The sequence below is a fragment of the Aquila chrysaetos genome, chromosome 8 (genome assembly GCF_900496995.4).
Source record: "Aquila chrysaetos chrysaetos chromosome 8, bAquChr1.4, whole genome shotgun sequence".
Lineage (NCBI taxonomy): Eukaryota > Metazoa > Chordata > Aves > Accipitriformes > Accipitridae > Aquila > Aquila chrysaetos.
In genome coordinates, this window is record NC_044011.1 from 38,059,528 (window position 1) to 38,072,989 (window position 13,462).

The 13,462-nt window shown below is 58.3% G+C and overlaps 2 protein-coding genes across 8 annotated transcripts in view; both read right to left on the reverse strand.

Moving 5' to 3' along the window:
• Positions 1–13,462, reverse strand: part of CFAP61 (cilia and flagella associated protein 61) — a 127,553-nt gene that overhangs the window by 5,461 nt on the left and 108,630 nt on the right. For 4 of the 7 annotated variants that reach the window (XM_030021859.2, XM_030021860.1, XM_030021858.1 and 1 more), the window contains 2 exons: positions 10,949–11,039; positions 7,660–8,148 (listed from right to left, as the gene is read on the reverse strand). In XM_030021859.2, the coding sequence (XP_029877719.1) occupies positions 7,927–8,148; positions 10,949–11,039 (313 nt within the window). In that variant the 3' untranslated portion in view covers positions 7,660–7,926. Of the gene's footprint in view, positions 1–7,659; positions 8,149–10,948; positions 11,040–13,462 lie in introns of those variants that run through there. The other 3 variants (XR_003924531.1, XR_003924530.1, XM_030021861.1) reach the window with 1 other exon arrangement.
• On the reverse strand, positions 3,585–5,855 carry INSM1 (INSM transcriptional repressor 1). Its single transcript, XM_030021876.1, is given in 3 exon segments — positions 3,585–5,639; positions 5,641–5,801; positions 5,804–5,855. Coding segments are annotated over 3 exon segments (1,479 nt in total). The 3' UTR covers positions 3,585–4,373.

Consider the following 13,462-nt stretch of genomic DNA (forward strand, 5'->3'; position numbering starts at 1 on the left):
GAAGAGGTCTGAAATCCAAAGCAAAAGCCCTGTCCCCGGCCCACTTCTGGGCTTGCCCCAGCCCCTGGGACTTCTCCTCCCGCCCGCCCACCCAAGGAACAAACCAGAAGCCGCTCGGCGAGGCCAGGCTGCCTCCTCCTGCACAGCCAGCCTCCAAAACCTTGGGCTGTGCCCACTTGTGTTTGCTAGCGACTCCTCCGAGGGAGGCAGCCGATGGATGCACCTACTATTGATGGCTGCGAGTGACCGTGGTGCTGATGATAGCAAAAATTGCCGAAAAAATCGCACTCGAGAAGCAGCATCACAGACATCGCTCCTCCACTAGCGTCAGCGCTGGCGCTGACGCCGACGACAGGAAAAGCTCTTCCCAGCAACTTGCTAGCTCTGCGCCCGCGGTTCAGTGATGGTGTTCGAGCTGCATTTTTCAGGATCCTGAAGGTTCCTGTAATTAATCTCCCTGCTTCCTTTCAGTTTGCAAACAATCCGTTTCAGACCATGTGTTCAGTTCTTTGTGTGCTCAGAGAGGAGGAAGGCTCCAGCGGTTTGCAAACCGGGCAAACGTCTCTGCCCATGTGCAAAGGAGAGTGAGCGACCGCTGTACCTGCGCGCCAACTGCCTCCAAGAACTGGAAATCGCATCACATTTGGGGTAGGATCAGCGTTTTCCGTGGTGCCCAAACCTGCTCCTGCTGGATGCACTGAGAGGCATCAGCAAATTGATTTGTTAGCTGACAGCAGGAGGCTTTGTTTGCACAGCGCTGGCCGGCCTGCGCTGCCGGATGGCGAGAACATGGCACCGAAAAGGCAACACCTGCATTCCCAGAAGGTGCTGCGAGCGGTGCTGGTCGAGCTCCGGTTTCGGCCACACTGCTCAACACTCGGCATATCCACCGACCTAGAAGTGGGCTTGCGGGTCTCACGGACACGGAGGTGGAGGCAGAGGAGAGCCGGGCTGCGGTCCCGCATCGGCTGTGGGACAGCGCAGGGGAGGAGCAGCTCCGTGCTGGGGCAAGTTGGTGAGGGGTGGGGACAGATCCCTCCCCAAAATATTGCCCAAAGGAGGCTTGCTGTGAGTGGGTGGCTTTGTAACCCATGGTGGTGGTGCTGCAATGCCCTTCCCTTCCAGAGTCGCAGGAGACCTGAAATGGTGATGCTGAGCGCTCCCCGTAAAATCCCTGGGGCAGTTGGTGCCTCACACGCGTTAACGACCTTCTCCAAAGCTCTGCAGCGGTGCAGCCGATGAAAGGAGGGTGCAGTCTCTCTCTTGCTGTAGCCCATTGATGCCAAAGGCAATTCCACTGCTTTACAGGATGTTTGTGAACAGACCCCAGTTTCCAACGTACTCCAGTTTCACCTCTCCTTACTCCCCAAAATACGAGCCTCCGCTAATCGCACTTCCCACTGCAAGATATGTTCCCCTCAGCGGATGATGCAAATGTGTGGGTGCCGATGGCTACCCTGACGGCTCCCTACAAGCCTGGGACATTCTTCTGACCCCAACAGCTTTTAGCCGACTCCTACCAGGAGACACATGAATTTACTTGACTATTGGGAAACCGATACCAATATGAAGCAGTTGTTCCGTGGCCTGTTGGTGCCACAGGCTCAGAGCAAAGATTTCGGCAGGGGCACTGCTGTGAAGATGTGGATGGAGTCTCTTGGCCTCTCCGAAGGATGCGCTGGGCATCGGTCTGGAAACGGTGCCCAACGGCCCGAGAGGATGGCCACATGCACTGGCAAACTCCCCTCGGGGAGCTCCTGCTTCGCATGAGCGGAGAGACCGGCCTGCCGGGCCCACAGACAGCTGTGACACACACCGGGTTGTGACAGCCCAGTAGCTGGGGCTTTCCGAGGCCAGGGAAGCCGGGAAAAGGAAAACCAGACTTCTTGCCAAGCATGTTTTGCTGCCTGTATCTCTCAGGCTATTGAGGCCAGGTTCTCTTTTTCAGTGTATCAATTTACAGCTAAAACCACAGCTTCGCCTAGACCTGAAGTCAGTCCTGACAGAACGAAGTCGGTTTCCTAGGAATCAAGGCAGCAGCAGCATACTGGCTCTGGTGCTTTTTAGCCTGACTGAACAAGAGGAAGAAAAAAAAAAAAATCCTGCTCTAGAAAGATTTTCTTTCTCTAGAAGTTCTGCTGTATCAAAAAAAATATTCAGACATGTCCTGGGAAGCTTCCCTGTGGGAAGCTCCAGAAGGCCACCTGCCTTTCCCACAGCGAAGCAGCCGCGTCTCAGACAGGAGCCTTTAGGTGAGTGAAAGTGGCAGGAACAGGTTGGAAACCACTTCCAGCGAGCAAAAGCCTCAAAGGCATTATCTTCCCTGAGACGGAGCGTGCCAGAGCACCCCAACCGAGACCTCTCAGCCCAGACTCAACCCTTAAAACACCAGAAGGTGACAAGGTATTTGCATTCGGGGTTGCCAAGCAGAGCTGCATGCTACGAGGTTGGCTCCGTGGCTTCTCCTGCTGGCTAAAGGGAGAGATCGTACGGCTGTGCTGCGGCACCTGTGAGAGGGCTTTCACTGACCCAGCATACATCTTCCCCACTTACTTACACTGATACTGTAGCAACTTTTGGAAACCAAAAACAATTTTTGGAAACCTTTTTGACCAAACCCATGCAATTCCCACGCGCAGACACAAGCCCTGGAGCACCTGCACACACCAGGGCTGATGACCCCAAACTGCTGCCACTTAAAATGCTCCTAGGACCAGGCATGTCCTACCTGAGCCCCACCGCGGGCTATGGGACGCAGCTGCCTCTCCCCCGGCAGGGTGAACCGGGGCGCTTTGCACCTTGTTTTCCCCCTGCCCCAGTCACTGCCCTGTGAGGCTTTTTCACACTTTGGTGTCTTCCCGTGTTCCGGACGGGAGCCCCAGCACGCCCAGTTTGCCAAAACCCTGTAGCTGTCGAAGGATGCCGCAGAAATCCCACCACAGGGCAGAGTGGGACCAGGCGTGATCAGGCTCTAGCCTTGAAAAGAGGCATGCAACAGCTTCGCCTTCCTTCATAGCGAAAGCAGGATGCAGCTTTTCTACAGAGCCCCTTAACCCCCGCATCTCAGCGTGCCGAGCGCAAGGGAAAGCCACCCTAGCAAATAGCACGTCCTCTCACAGGCAAGGATTTCTCCAAGTTTTCCACTTCTCCTTCAGAGGTGCTCCCCCTCCGCGTGTTTCCCCTGCAACACTGCCGGGGGAAGGTCCCTGCAAGCTCTTCTGCAGCTCTTCCCCGCAGCCAGACCCAGAGCACAGGGACAGTCTGTGCCCGGTGACGGCCGCAGGCGAGGGGCAGGGCTCAGGCTCCAGCCCGCAGCCAGTGCCCGCGGCGTGGGGCAGCAGCCCCGGTGCACCCTTCCGCGCAGCGGGGCAACCTTCCCCCGGGGACCGGACACACCTCACCCTGCTCTTCTCCCCCCTTTAATTCCTTTTTAATTAATCTCGTCAAAAGGTGCAGAGCAGGCTGGCGCCTAGCAGGGCACCCTGCCAGCTGAAGTCCAGAGCCTGGCTGCAGCCCCCCAGTTCCCCCCCAGAGTCCCCCAGGGCCAGCCCGGCAGGGAGAAGCAGGAAGCAGCAGGGGCACGCTTGAATTTGAAAATATTTTATTTGAATAGTAAATAATTATACAGTTGAAACAGTTCTATCGAAGCACTCTATAAATAGCTAACAGTTAAGAAAATAATGTGTGTAGAAAAAGAGATTGCATCTAAAAGTAAGAGCTGTCAGTTGCACAGGATAAAATGGTTAAGATCGTGTGTTATTCTAGGTATAAAAGTTAAAACCTTTTTAGCAGATCCCTTTAGAAAAAAAAGATCTTCTAAAATGCACAGTGAAATGGCGGGCAGGGGAGACCAAAGAAAGCGCATTAGAATATTTGCGATCAAATAATATCAATCTTCATAATTAATATAAATAAATAACGAATAAATAACATAATTACTCAAACCAACATATACAGATAGTCAACTCATGAGCTACCTTAGTAAGGGCAAAACGAACGAGAACAGAAAGTTGGCATGTCACAGTTAAGGCAGTTTCTACAGCATTTTCTGGAGACCATCAACAGCAGAGTCAAGGCATTTGTGGCTATACTAAAGGGAATTCTCGTTTCTCCTCAAGCGGCTTGATCCGTTCACATTTATAAGAACCGAAACGAACGAACAAAAACCCAACAAAACCAAAAAAACCAACCAAATAAAAAAAGAGAGAGCGAGAGAGCGAGAGAGCGAGAGAGAGAGACCCCGGAAAGGTAAACGTAAAGCCAGATTCCAGCAGTTCACAAGCCATATTAAAGCTAATCGTGTGGCGAGTCCAAAGCGCAGCCCGCGGGACGGCTGGGGAGCGGGGCCGGGCCCCGGGAAGGCACGGGCGGCTCTAGCAGGCTGGGCGCAGCGGCACCTGCAGCAGGATGACCTGCCTGTTCTCGGAGGGGTGGCACTTGTTGATGTGCCGGGTGAGGCCGGGCGAGCTGTAGAAGGTGGCCGGGCAGTACTTGCAGGGGAAGACCTGGGCGGCGTGCAGGAGGCGGAGGTGCCGCTCCTGGCTGCTCTTGCTGGGGAAGGTCTCCCCGCAGACGGGGCAGAGCCGGCACTCGGCGGGCGGCGGGGCGGGCGGCTCCTCGGCGGCGGGCTCCGGGGCCGGGGCCGGGGCCGGGGCCGGGGCGGCGGCAGGGGCCGGAGCCGGAGCCGGGGCGGGGGCCGGGTGGCCCAGCAGGTGCTTGCGCAGGTAGGCCTGCCGGCGGAACCGCTTGGCGCAGCGGGGGCACTCGAAGAGCCCCTCCTCGGAGCCCGCCTCCGAGGCGCCGCCGGGGCTCGGCGTGTCCCGCTCGCTGCCGCTGCCGCCGCCAGCGGCCGCCTCCTTCGGCGGCTCCTCGGCCGGCGCCCTGCCCGCCTCGGGGCCGCCCTTGGCGGCGGGCGGGCGCGGCTTGTGCCAGCGGCGGTGGGAGGCGAGGTTGGCGGGGCAGGAGAAGACCTTGTCGCACTCGGGGCAGCGGTACTCCACCCGGACGATGCGGGAGCAGCGGTGCTGCGCCAGCGCGAAGGGGTCCCCGTACTCCTCCTTGCAGAGCTGGCAGATGAACTCGCCCAGCGGCCGGGCGCAGCCGCCCCGCGCCTTGGCCGGCGCCTCCACCGGGCCCTCCTTGATGCGCAGCCCCAGCACGGGCGACGTGGTCACCTCGTCCTCGAAGGTCAGCTTGCGGATCGCCTTCGCCTTCTTGCCCGACGGGGCCTTCTGCCGGCCGGGCTCGGCGGCGCCCGGCGGGCGCTTGGCGGGCGGCGGGCGGCCCGAGGCGGGCGGCGCGGCCGGGGCCGGCGGCGCGGGGGCTCCGCCGGGAGCGGGGCCGGGGCCGGGGCCGGCGGCGTGGCCGGCGGGCGGCTCGGCGTGGCCGGCGGCGGCGGCCCAGAGCTTGAGCTCGGCCGGGGCGAAGAGGAGCGGGTCCATGGTGCCGGGCACGGCCGGGGCGGGGAAGGACTCGGCCGAGACGGGCGAACCCAGGCTGAAGCCGCGCTCCAGGTACTTGTCCCTGCTGACGGGCCGCGTGGGGCTGTACAGCGCCTGCACGGCGGCATCGGGCGTCCCGAACGGCACCGGCGGCGGCGAGTCCCGCGGCGGCGGCGGGGCGGCGGGGCAGGCGGGCGGGCGGGGCGCCGCCGGCGGCGGCGGGGAGCGGCGGGCCGGCGGCGGCCTCGCGGCAGCAGCGCGCCCGGTACGAGACGGGGGTGGGCCGCCGGCTGCGCTTCACCAGGAAGCCCCGGGGCATCTTCGCGCCGCCTCCGCGCCGGCGGCGGCCGCGGCGCACGCTCCTCGCTCTCCCCGCGGCGCGGCCGCCGCCGCCTTTAAGCGGGCCGGGGCCATTGTTCGGGCCGGCGGCGGCGGGGCGGGCCAATCAGCGGCGCCGCGGCGGGCGGCGGCGGCGGGCGGAGCGGGTGCACCTGAGCCCCCGCCCGCCCGCCCGCGCGCGCGGGGCCCCCGGCGGCGGCTGCGGCGGCACACGCCCGGCCCCGCCTCCCGCCCGCCCCGCGCCGCCGCCCGGCCCGGCCCGGCACGCGCGGGCCTTTGTGTGCCGCCCCGCGGCGGGCGCTGCCTCCCCCGCCTGGGCCGGCACCGGCAGCGCGGGCGGCAGGGACAGGCGGCAGCCCCGCGCCCCGCCCGCGGAGCTGTCCCCGCCGTTGTTTGCGGCCGGGACGGGCTCGGCACGCCGCAGCACCGCCCGCCGCCGAGGCCCGGCCGCCGGCCCGAGGGAAGCCCAGCGCAGATCGGCCGGCCGCTCTCGGCGGGCAGGCTGCTGGGGTGGGGGGGGGCGCCGCCGGCACGGGGAGAGGGAAAGTCGGCGCAGGAGGAGGAGAAAAGTCGCTTTTGTGGCGGCCGGCGGCGGCGGGGAGGCTGCCGGCCGGGAGGGTGCCCGGGCGGCCCCTCGGTGCGGCGGGTGGGTTTTCGCCGCCGCCGGCATCAGGTGCTAAAGGAAGGGTCTGGTCAAGCGCGGGAGAGCCGAGAGCGGGCCCGCCGGCCGGCGCCCCCAGCCCTGCCCCGCACCTTCCTGAAGGAAACGAACCCCGCGCTATCGCGGGGCGCCGCGGCCAGCCTGGACAGGCGGGGACGCCGGCTGCGGCCGGGCCGGTGCGGCTCGGGGCGGGCAGCGCCGCAGCCCCCGGGAGACCCCGCCCGGCGGTGACCTGTTACGCGCTGCGCTCGCCGCCCGGGCCGCCGGCGCGGAGCCGCGCCCCGCCGCGGGGATCGGGGCCCGCAGCAGCCCCCACCGGCTCGGCCTGTCTCCCCGGCAGAGCCGCGTGGATGGGGACGGCGGCAGCGGCGCGGCTCTCGGGTCTCCGTCGGACGCGCTACGCGCCGGGTGCGAGGCGAAGCAGCTGACACCGGGGGGACAGCCCCGCTCCCCTTTTTCCCGCATGCCACGGCAGGGCGTTAAGAGCCAACGCCGGCCCGCACGGCGGACGGGGATGCCGAGGATGCGCCCGGCGCTGCCCGGAGCGGCGTCTGCGGCGGGGCCGGGGGGGGGACACGACAACAGTGCCCGCTCCCGGGCGTGCGAGGGGGCAGCGCGGCGGGCCCGCGGCAGGTGCAGCCGCGGCGTAGCGAGCACCGGGCCGCGGCCCCTCTCCCCCTTAACCCTTTGTCTGCGGCCCCGGCCCGGCCCGCGTCCCGGCGCTGCGCGGCGGCCCACGCGGGAGTTTGCGCGGGGAGCTCCGCGCTGCGGCACGCGGGGGCGGGGGGGCGGCCGGGCCGCGCTGCTCCGCGCGTCGCAGGTGGTGGCACGGCGGGGGGGGGGGGGGGAGCGGGGCCGCCCCCCGCTGCGAGCAGCCGGCCGGCCCCAGGGGTGCGTGCGGGCAGCGCCACCCCGTCGTGTCCCTCCACCCCCCCCGCGGGTCCCGCGCGCCTTTGTGGGGGGCGGCGGGGCACGCGGGCGGCACGCGAGCGACCGCCGGCCCCCCCCGCACGGCCCCGCTCGCCGCCTTTGTGCGCCTCATTAGCATAAAGCTGCGCGACCCTCCCGGCGGGCGGCACAAAGGGGCAGGGAGAGCCCGGGGCCGGGGGGAGCGCCCGGCACCGGGGGCCGCCGCTCTCCCCGGCACCCCGTCGGCGGGCCGGGCCGGGCCGGGCCGGGCCGCGCTGCGCTGCGGAGGGAGGGGGGCTGCGGAGGGAGGGGGGCTGTGGGGGGGGGGGGCCGCCCTGCCCGCGCAGCCCCCCCGCCCGCCCGCCCGGTGGGACAGGCGGGGCGGGGCGGCCCGCTGTGCATTAGCATACAGCTGCGGGCCCGCCGGGCACGCGCCGCCGCTCCCGCCCCCCGTGGGGGCTGCACACCGAGAGCCCAACCCCCCCCTCCCCCCCACCCGCCCCCCCCCCCCCTCCGCCGTCGGGGCTGCACTCCGAGCCCCCCCCCCCCCCCCCCCCCGTCCACCCCGGCGCGGCTTTACGAGAGCGGGAGGGCGCTGCCCGGCGGAACCGGCGCTGCCGTCTCACCTGCCGTCGGCGGGGGTCCGGCGCCGGCGGCCCTGGCCGGGGCGTACATGGGCAGGTGGGCGCGGTGGCGGCGCAGGTAGCGGAGGACGGGCTCCCGCAGCGGCGGCGGGCAGGGGCTCTGCTCCGCGAGGTCCTCCGGGGGCGGCTCGGCGGCGGGGGGCAGCCCGGGCACCTGCAAGGCAGAGCCGTCAGACGGCCGTCCCGGCGGCGCCCCGGGAAGGGCGCTCGCTCGGGGACGGGCACCCGAGACGTCGAGTGCGGCGGCAGGGACCGAAAACGGCGCGAAAACGCGTCGGGGGCGAGAGGTGCGTGGCAGCGGGAGGGCGCGGAGCCGGCCAGGGGCGCTCCCCGCGGCGTGGGCGCGGCAGAGCCCCAGGAGCTGGGCACTTCGGCGGCGCTGAGCCCCAGGCCCAGGCAGGCGGTGCCCCCCGGCCGGCAGCTGCCGCCGACCCCGGGAAGGCAGGGCGCGGGGTGCCGGCGGGCACGGCCACCGGCTCCGGGGGCTCCCCGTCTAACTGGCACCGGCACCGCCACCCGAGAGTGCGGTGGCCGGGGCCGGCGGTTCTGGTGGCTAGCATCGCTCGGTCGTTCGTCCCCCCAGAATGACCCGTGCCGTGAAAGGCCACGGATGCAACGTTGGCGTGGAACTGAACCAACGCCTTCGAAGGCGAGCGGGAACCGGTGGCAATGTCCGAGCTCTCGGCCGCGGCCTTCTCCCGTAGGTTTCTAGCGCTCACCGGGGGAAACCGCCCCCCCCGCTGCCTAACGTACTAGCTGCTTTTCACCGACTTCTCAGAGCAACCCCAGCTGCAATTTGAGAATCAGACCATTATTTCTTATTGAGGACAAGTGCCTTTTCTAGAAAATCTCGCGCTGCACATGTGTGCCCTCAGTTTGCTGTAATACTTCAACAGCTGATGTAGGTGCAAAAACCCAGCCCCGCCATCTGCATGTTTGCATAGCTGGAGCTCTGCATGCTGAAATAAACACATGTTTGTGATCCTGCGAAAGGGTAAACATTCCCCGCGCCACCGCTCGGCTTCCAGCGACAGGCAAGGGCATCCCGTGCGAGAGTCATGCATACATCAAGTGCAGCGTTGGGGTGACAATTTCAATATGCAGGCTAAAAATGTAGTCCCTGTCCCAGCTGTAACTGCCTTTTCCACGCATGTATTACGACTAGTGAACGTCTCCGTAAATACTGTCCCTGAATGCATGGGACTGATTTCCAGTTTCTGTGGAAACTGTAACCAGAACTGTCTGACTTCTGTGTATTTACGCTCACAGTTCTTAAACATCTCTTTCAAAGGTGTATTTTTCCATTTCATTACTAGTTTATCTGCATGCTGAAGTGAGCTGGAATATGAGCAACAGGAAGCAAAGACAGTAGTCTCTTGCTCCGTATAGAAACACAGCCAGTCCTGAGGCATTTAAGATATATTCCGTAAGCTCATGGTACCCACTATGTATTTGGCAACGTGCCTAGAAGGAACACCCAAGGAAAACATATAAACGTGACATTTAGTAAATACAGTTAAAATCACCGTGAAGAAGGTCCAGATAAAAATACAAGAAGTAAAGACAAATTTGCACTCAGATGCAGATACCACCATCTATGTTCACGTAAGCAATTCTGACTCACAGTGGTGCTTTCGGACCATTCAGCGAGACTATTTTTGTGTGTCAGGACTACTGCAACAAGAAAAGGGTAAGGCAAGGGAGTCTTTAATTTGTAGGACGCCAATTCCCCTTTCTCTAAAGTCGTTCACACTTACAGCCTGTGAAATGCAGTTGAATGATGGCAAGAAAAACACTTCTCATCAGGCCTCCCATTCTGCACCGAATTTCATTTTGTGTTCTTTTTTAGATGTCTTCCAAGAGAATCTAAAATAAAACTGCACTGAGGCACTTTCTCTAACATGACAATAGGAGGAAAATTGCATCCAGCCCTTCTGGGAGGAGGCAGGGGTCGAGCGTTTGTGGGGCTACAGCTGTGACATATGACAGCACACCAGTTTGGGCCATGGAAATGGGTGGGCTACAGTCTACGCAACATCCCTTCCTTTTGTCACCCTGCCTCCATTTACAGTTGATTCTGCTTGTTTTCTGCACAGTTAAAAACTCTGTGAGCGGATACTTAAAAAATACTGCCGTCGCACGGAATTCCACTGCATTAAATAAAAGCAAAAGCAGCGTGAGGAGAGAAAGGGTGAATTGGTCCCAAGGAGTGGGTTGGGAGGATCAAGATCCAGCCTGCGAATTATGTTTGAGATCAGCCAGAAATTCATTGGGGGTGGGGGAGGCAGTTCTTGGGGTTGTTGGAAATCTGCAGTTAGCAGTTCTTTTCGTGGAGTGCAGCAGGCTTTGGATTTTGAGCAGGCAAAGTTACAGGCTGCTGCGACTTTATGCCTCCATTTACAGTACTAAGGCCAAAGCTGTAAACAGCATTAGCCAACATTTTAATTTCATCCTTATTCAGGAAATTCACTTGTCACTGAAAAAGCCAGTTGCTTTCACTCTCTCGGCTACAAAAGCCATTCCCTGTGGGTAGATGTTGAAAAATCTACTTCTCACAGGCCGAGCTGAGACAGGTTTAGGATGGCCTGTAGTGTATTCGTCTTAGGAAACATTAATAAAAAAATGGGGTAACTGAACAAATAAGCCTCCAGATTCTGCTGGGTAGTTATACTAAACCGCAAGTATAATGCAAAAATGCTGTGAAGGGAAACAAAGCAACTTAAAGTTCTACTGGCAAATTTGAAAATATGCCCAAATAATGAAGCTGAACAATACGCTGTACTTGGTGACCCCACCCCCTCCCCCGTGAGGTGTAGGATCTGCTCAGGTTTCCCAGAGGAAATAGCTAAACAGAAACATAAAGCTTTAGAAGAAAGATGGGAGAAAAAAACAAAGTGAACAACACTAACAAATTACCTAAATAATAAAATGCACTTGCCAGTCATTTTTCTTACCTGTTCCGACATCAGGATTTGGCGCAGTTCCTTCTTGAGATCAATAAACCGATCGTGATAGATGGCCATGGACCAAGGTTCCCTGAAGTAGCTGGTTAAAAAAGAAGAAATTTAGTTATCTTGTGAACCTCTCATTAACCACTAATAAAGTATTTACCTGCTTTTTTGCCTTTATAAATTACAGTTCTGGACCCATCATGATCATTTGTTCATAAAATGCCTCCCGTAACAGCATGGTCAATCAATTCTTTTAATGGATGTTCCTGATGTACAGCCAGCTTCAGTAATTACATTTAAAGTGGCTTAATTCAGAGCTGTGGCAAGACCCAGTGAAGAATCCTGATTTTATCAGAATTTAAAAGCCTGAAGACCTGTAAAGAACGGTGTCTCCATTATCTGTCCTCATTTGAGAAAAGCAGATTGCAGGATTAACTGAACTGCTGCATAAACAAATTAAATTTGTGTAGACAATGACACAAATGTTGTTCATCATTAAGGTTTCTGGATTAATAAAGGCCAGAAAAACAGGCCACCACAGTGTTGCAATATGTTCTTTGCACTAGTACGCTTGAAGCTAAATGGAACCTATTCTAGGAGGAAGCTCTTGTAACTTTTTCTTTCAGTGACAGCAGTCATGACAGCATTCTTCTGTGAAAAAGGAGTAAAAAGATGGAGAGGACATGACTCGATGTAGAACCTCAAGGCTGTAAATATAACTGGAGGCAGCTAGATTACAAAGCTGTGATTTATTTCTCCTTCCTCTATAATGGAAAATAATTTTTATGGCTTCAGTGAGATGCTCTGTGTGTAATTCTTGCTAATGCTAACTGGAGTCAGGAGACGCACCGCGTTCATCCCAGTAATGACTGAACAGATGTCAGCAAGGGTACAGGGGCACCCAGGAAGTTTTAAGATGGGTGCATTTGCGTGGCTGCGACCAACGTTCTCGTCTTTAGAATGGCAGCAGCATGCTTGGTGCCGCTGTCAGGAATACACGTACACTATCACTTGATTCAGTTGTATGGTCTTTAAATGAACACCTGGACAAAGCAACTTAAAAGGCACTACACAAGTTTAATAATTCTGACATACCTGTCTACAGAAAACTAACATGCAATTTCCTTTTTGCAGAAGATTTTTTTTTCATTAATGTCAAATGGGAGGATTTCCCCTCTCCCACTCTTTGAATGAAACTTCAGCTCTCACTAACACCCTGCACAATTAGTGACACTTTGTGCACCTGGCAGAACTTTGCTGGGTTTTTTTTACATACTCATCCCATCATAAGCTCTCTTCCCCCTTCCCACTGTGCCCCTTCATCTGCGTTTCTCTTTGTATCGCAGGCTGGCTGGGGCTGCCTCTCCTAGATTTGCACAGTGTCCAGCACAGCGGGGCGCTCTCCGATAGATGTTTTCACAGTATAAATATTTATTGACACTACTACAAATACTGTGTTCTTGCTACGGTAAGTGCTGCCCAGCCTTGGAGTCTCTGGTAGCACGTTACCATGACTGATGCTACCCATTCATTTGGATATGAGATGTTAGAAAAGATCAGCTCAGCTTTAACTATCTTTAAGTGATTATATACCTACAGCATGTGCAGAAAGCTAGAGAAGAACAGGATATCCCGTAAATATTTAAAAAAAACTTCAATTTCAGAAGAAAACCCCCACCCAACACAAACCTTTAACTCAATGCTGATATTAGATAGCAAAGCAGGGAAAAGGGGGGTGTTATACAAGAACACATTAAGATAATTAAAGATTCTCTGTTTTTACTGATGTGCCCTGCTAAAAGCCATGTTCCACTGGCCAAACATTTTGTTTTCAAGCTGGCATCTTAATTTTAATTCTAACCCTGATAAGAGGATTTCATCCCTTGATTGAGGCACATCTTCCAACTGCCTTACCTTGGTTAAGTTGTTCACCTACCTCACTGAGATGTTAAGTGATGTTTATAAAATGTTTCAGGGATGCTACACATTACTGCTACTGTTACCAACTCAGTCCATAACTGCGTTTTTAACTGTTCTGGTCAATATTCACAGATTTGGAGCTCAAAACCTGCGATGTGTCACCCAGTTCGCAATACTTGATGCAAATAAAATGCCCTTTATGGGAAATGGAGAATGTCTTGTCTGTATTTTCTAGATAAGCTGCCAAAAGGAGCTACCAGTGAACAACATTTACTCCCAGATTCCCTTTACTTCCCTTCACCTGAAGAAATGTAACCACTAAAGGCAATTTACAGATGCGCTTCACAGAAACAATTCACTTTCTCTGCTGGCTCGGTGTTTTTATCTGTTTATCTTTTCAGTTAGAATCACCTTTCTGAAGGGGCACATGGTGTTTCTGAGAAAGCAGATCTACATATGGCTGCTAAAGGGAAGTTTAATAATGAAAAAACCCATTTGAAGCCAAACCAACAAGTTGACTTTCTGAGGCTCATTCTGAATTTTATTACCACTTCAGCAGCAGTCCCTCAGGGCAAGCTGTAGAAGGCTTGAAAGTAT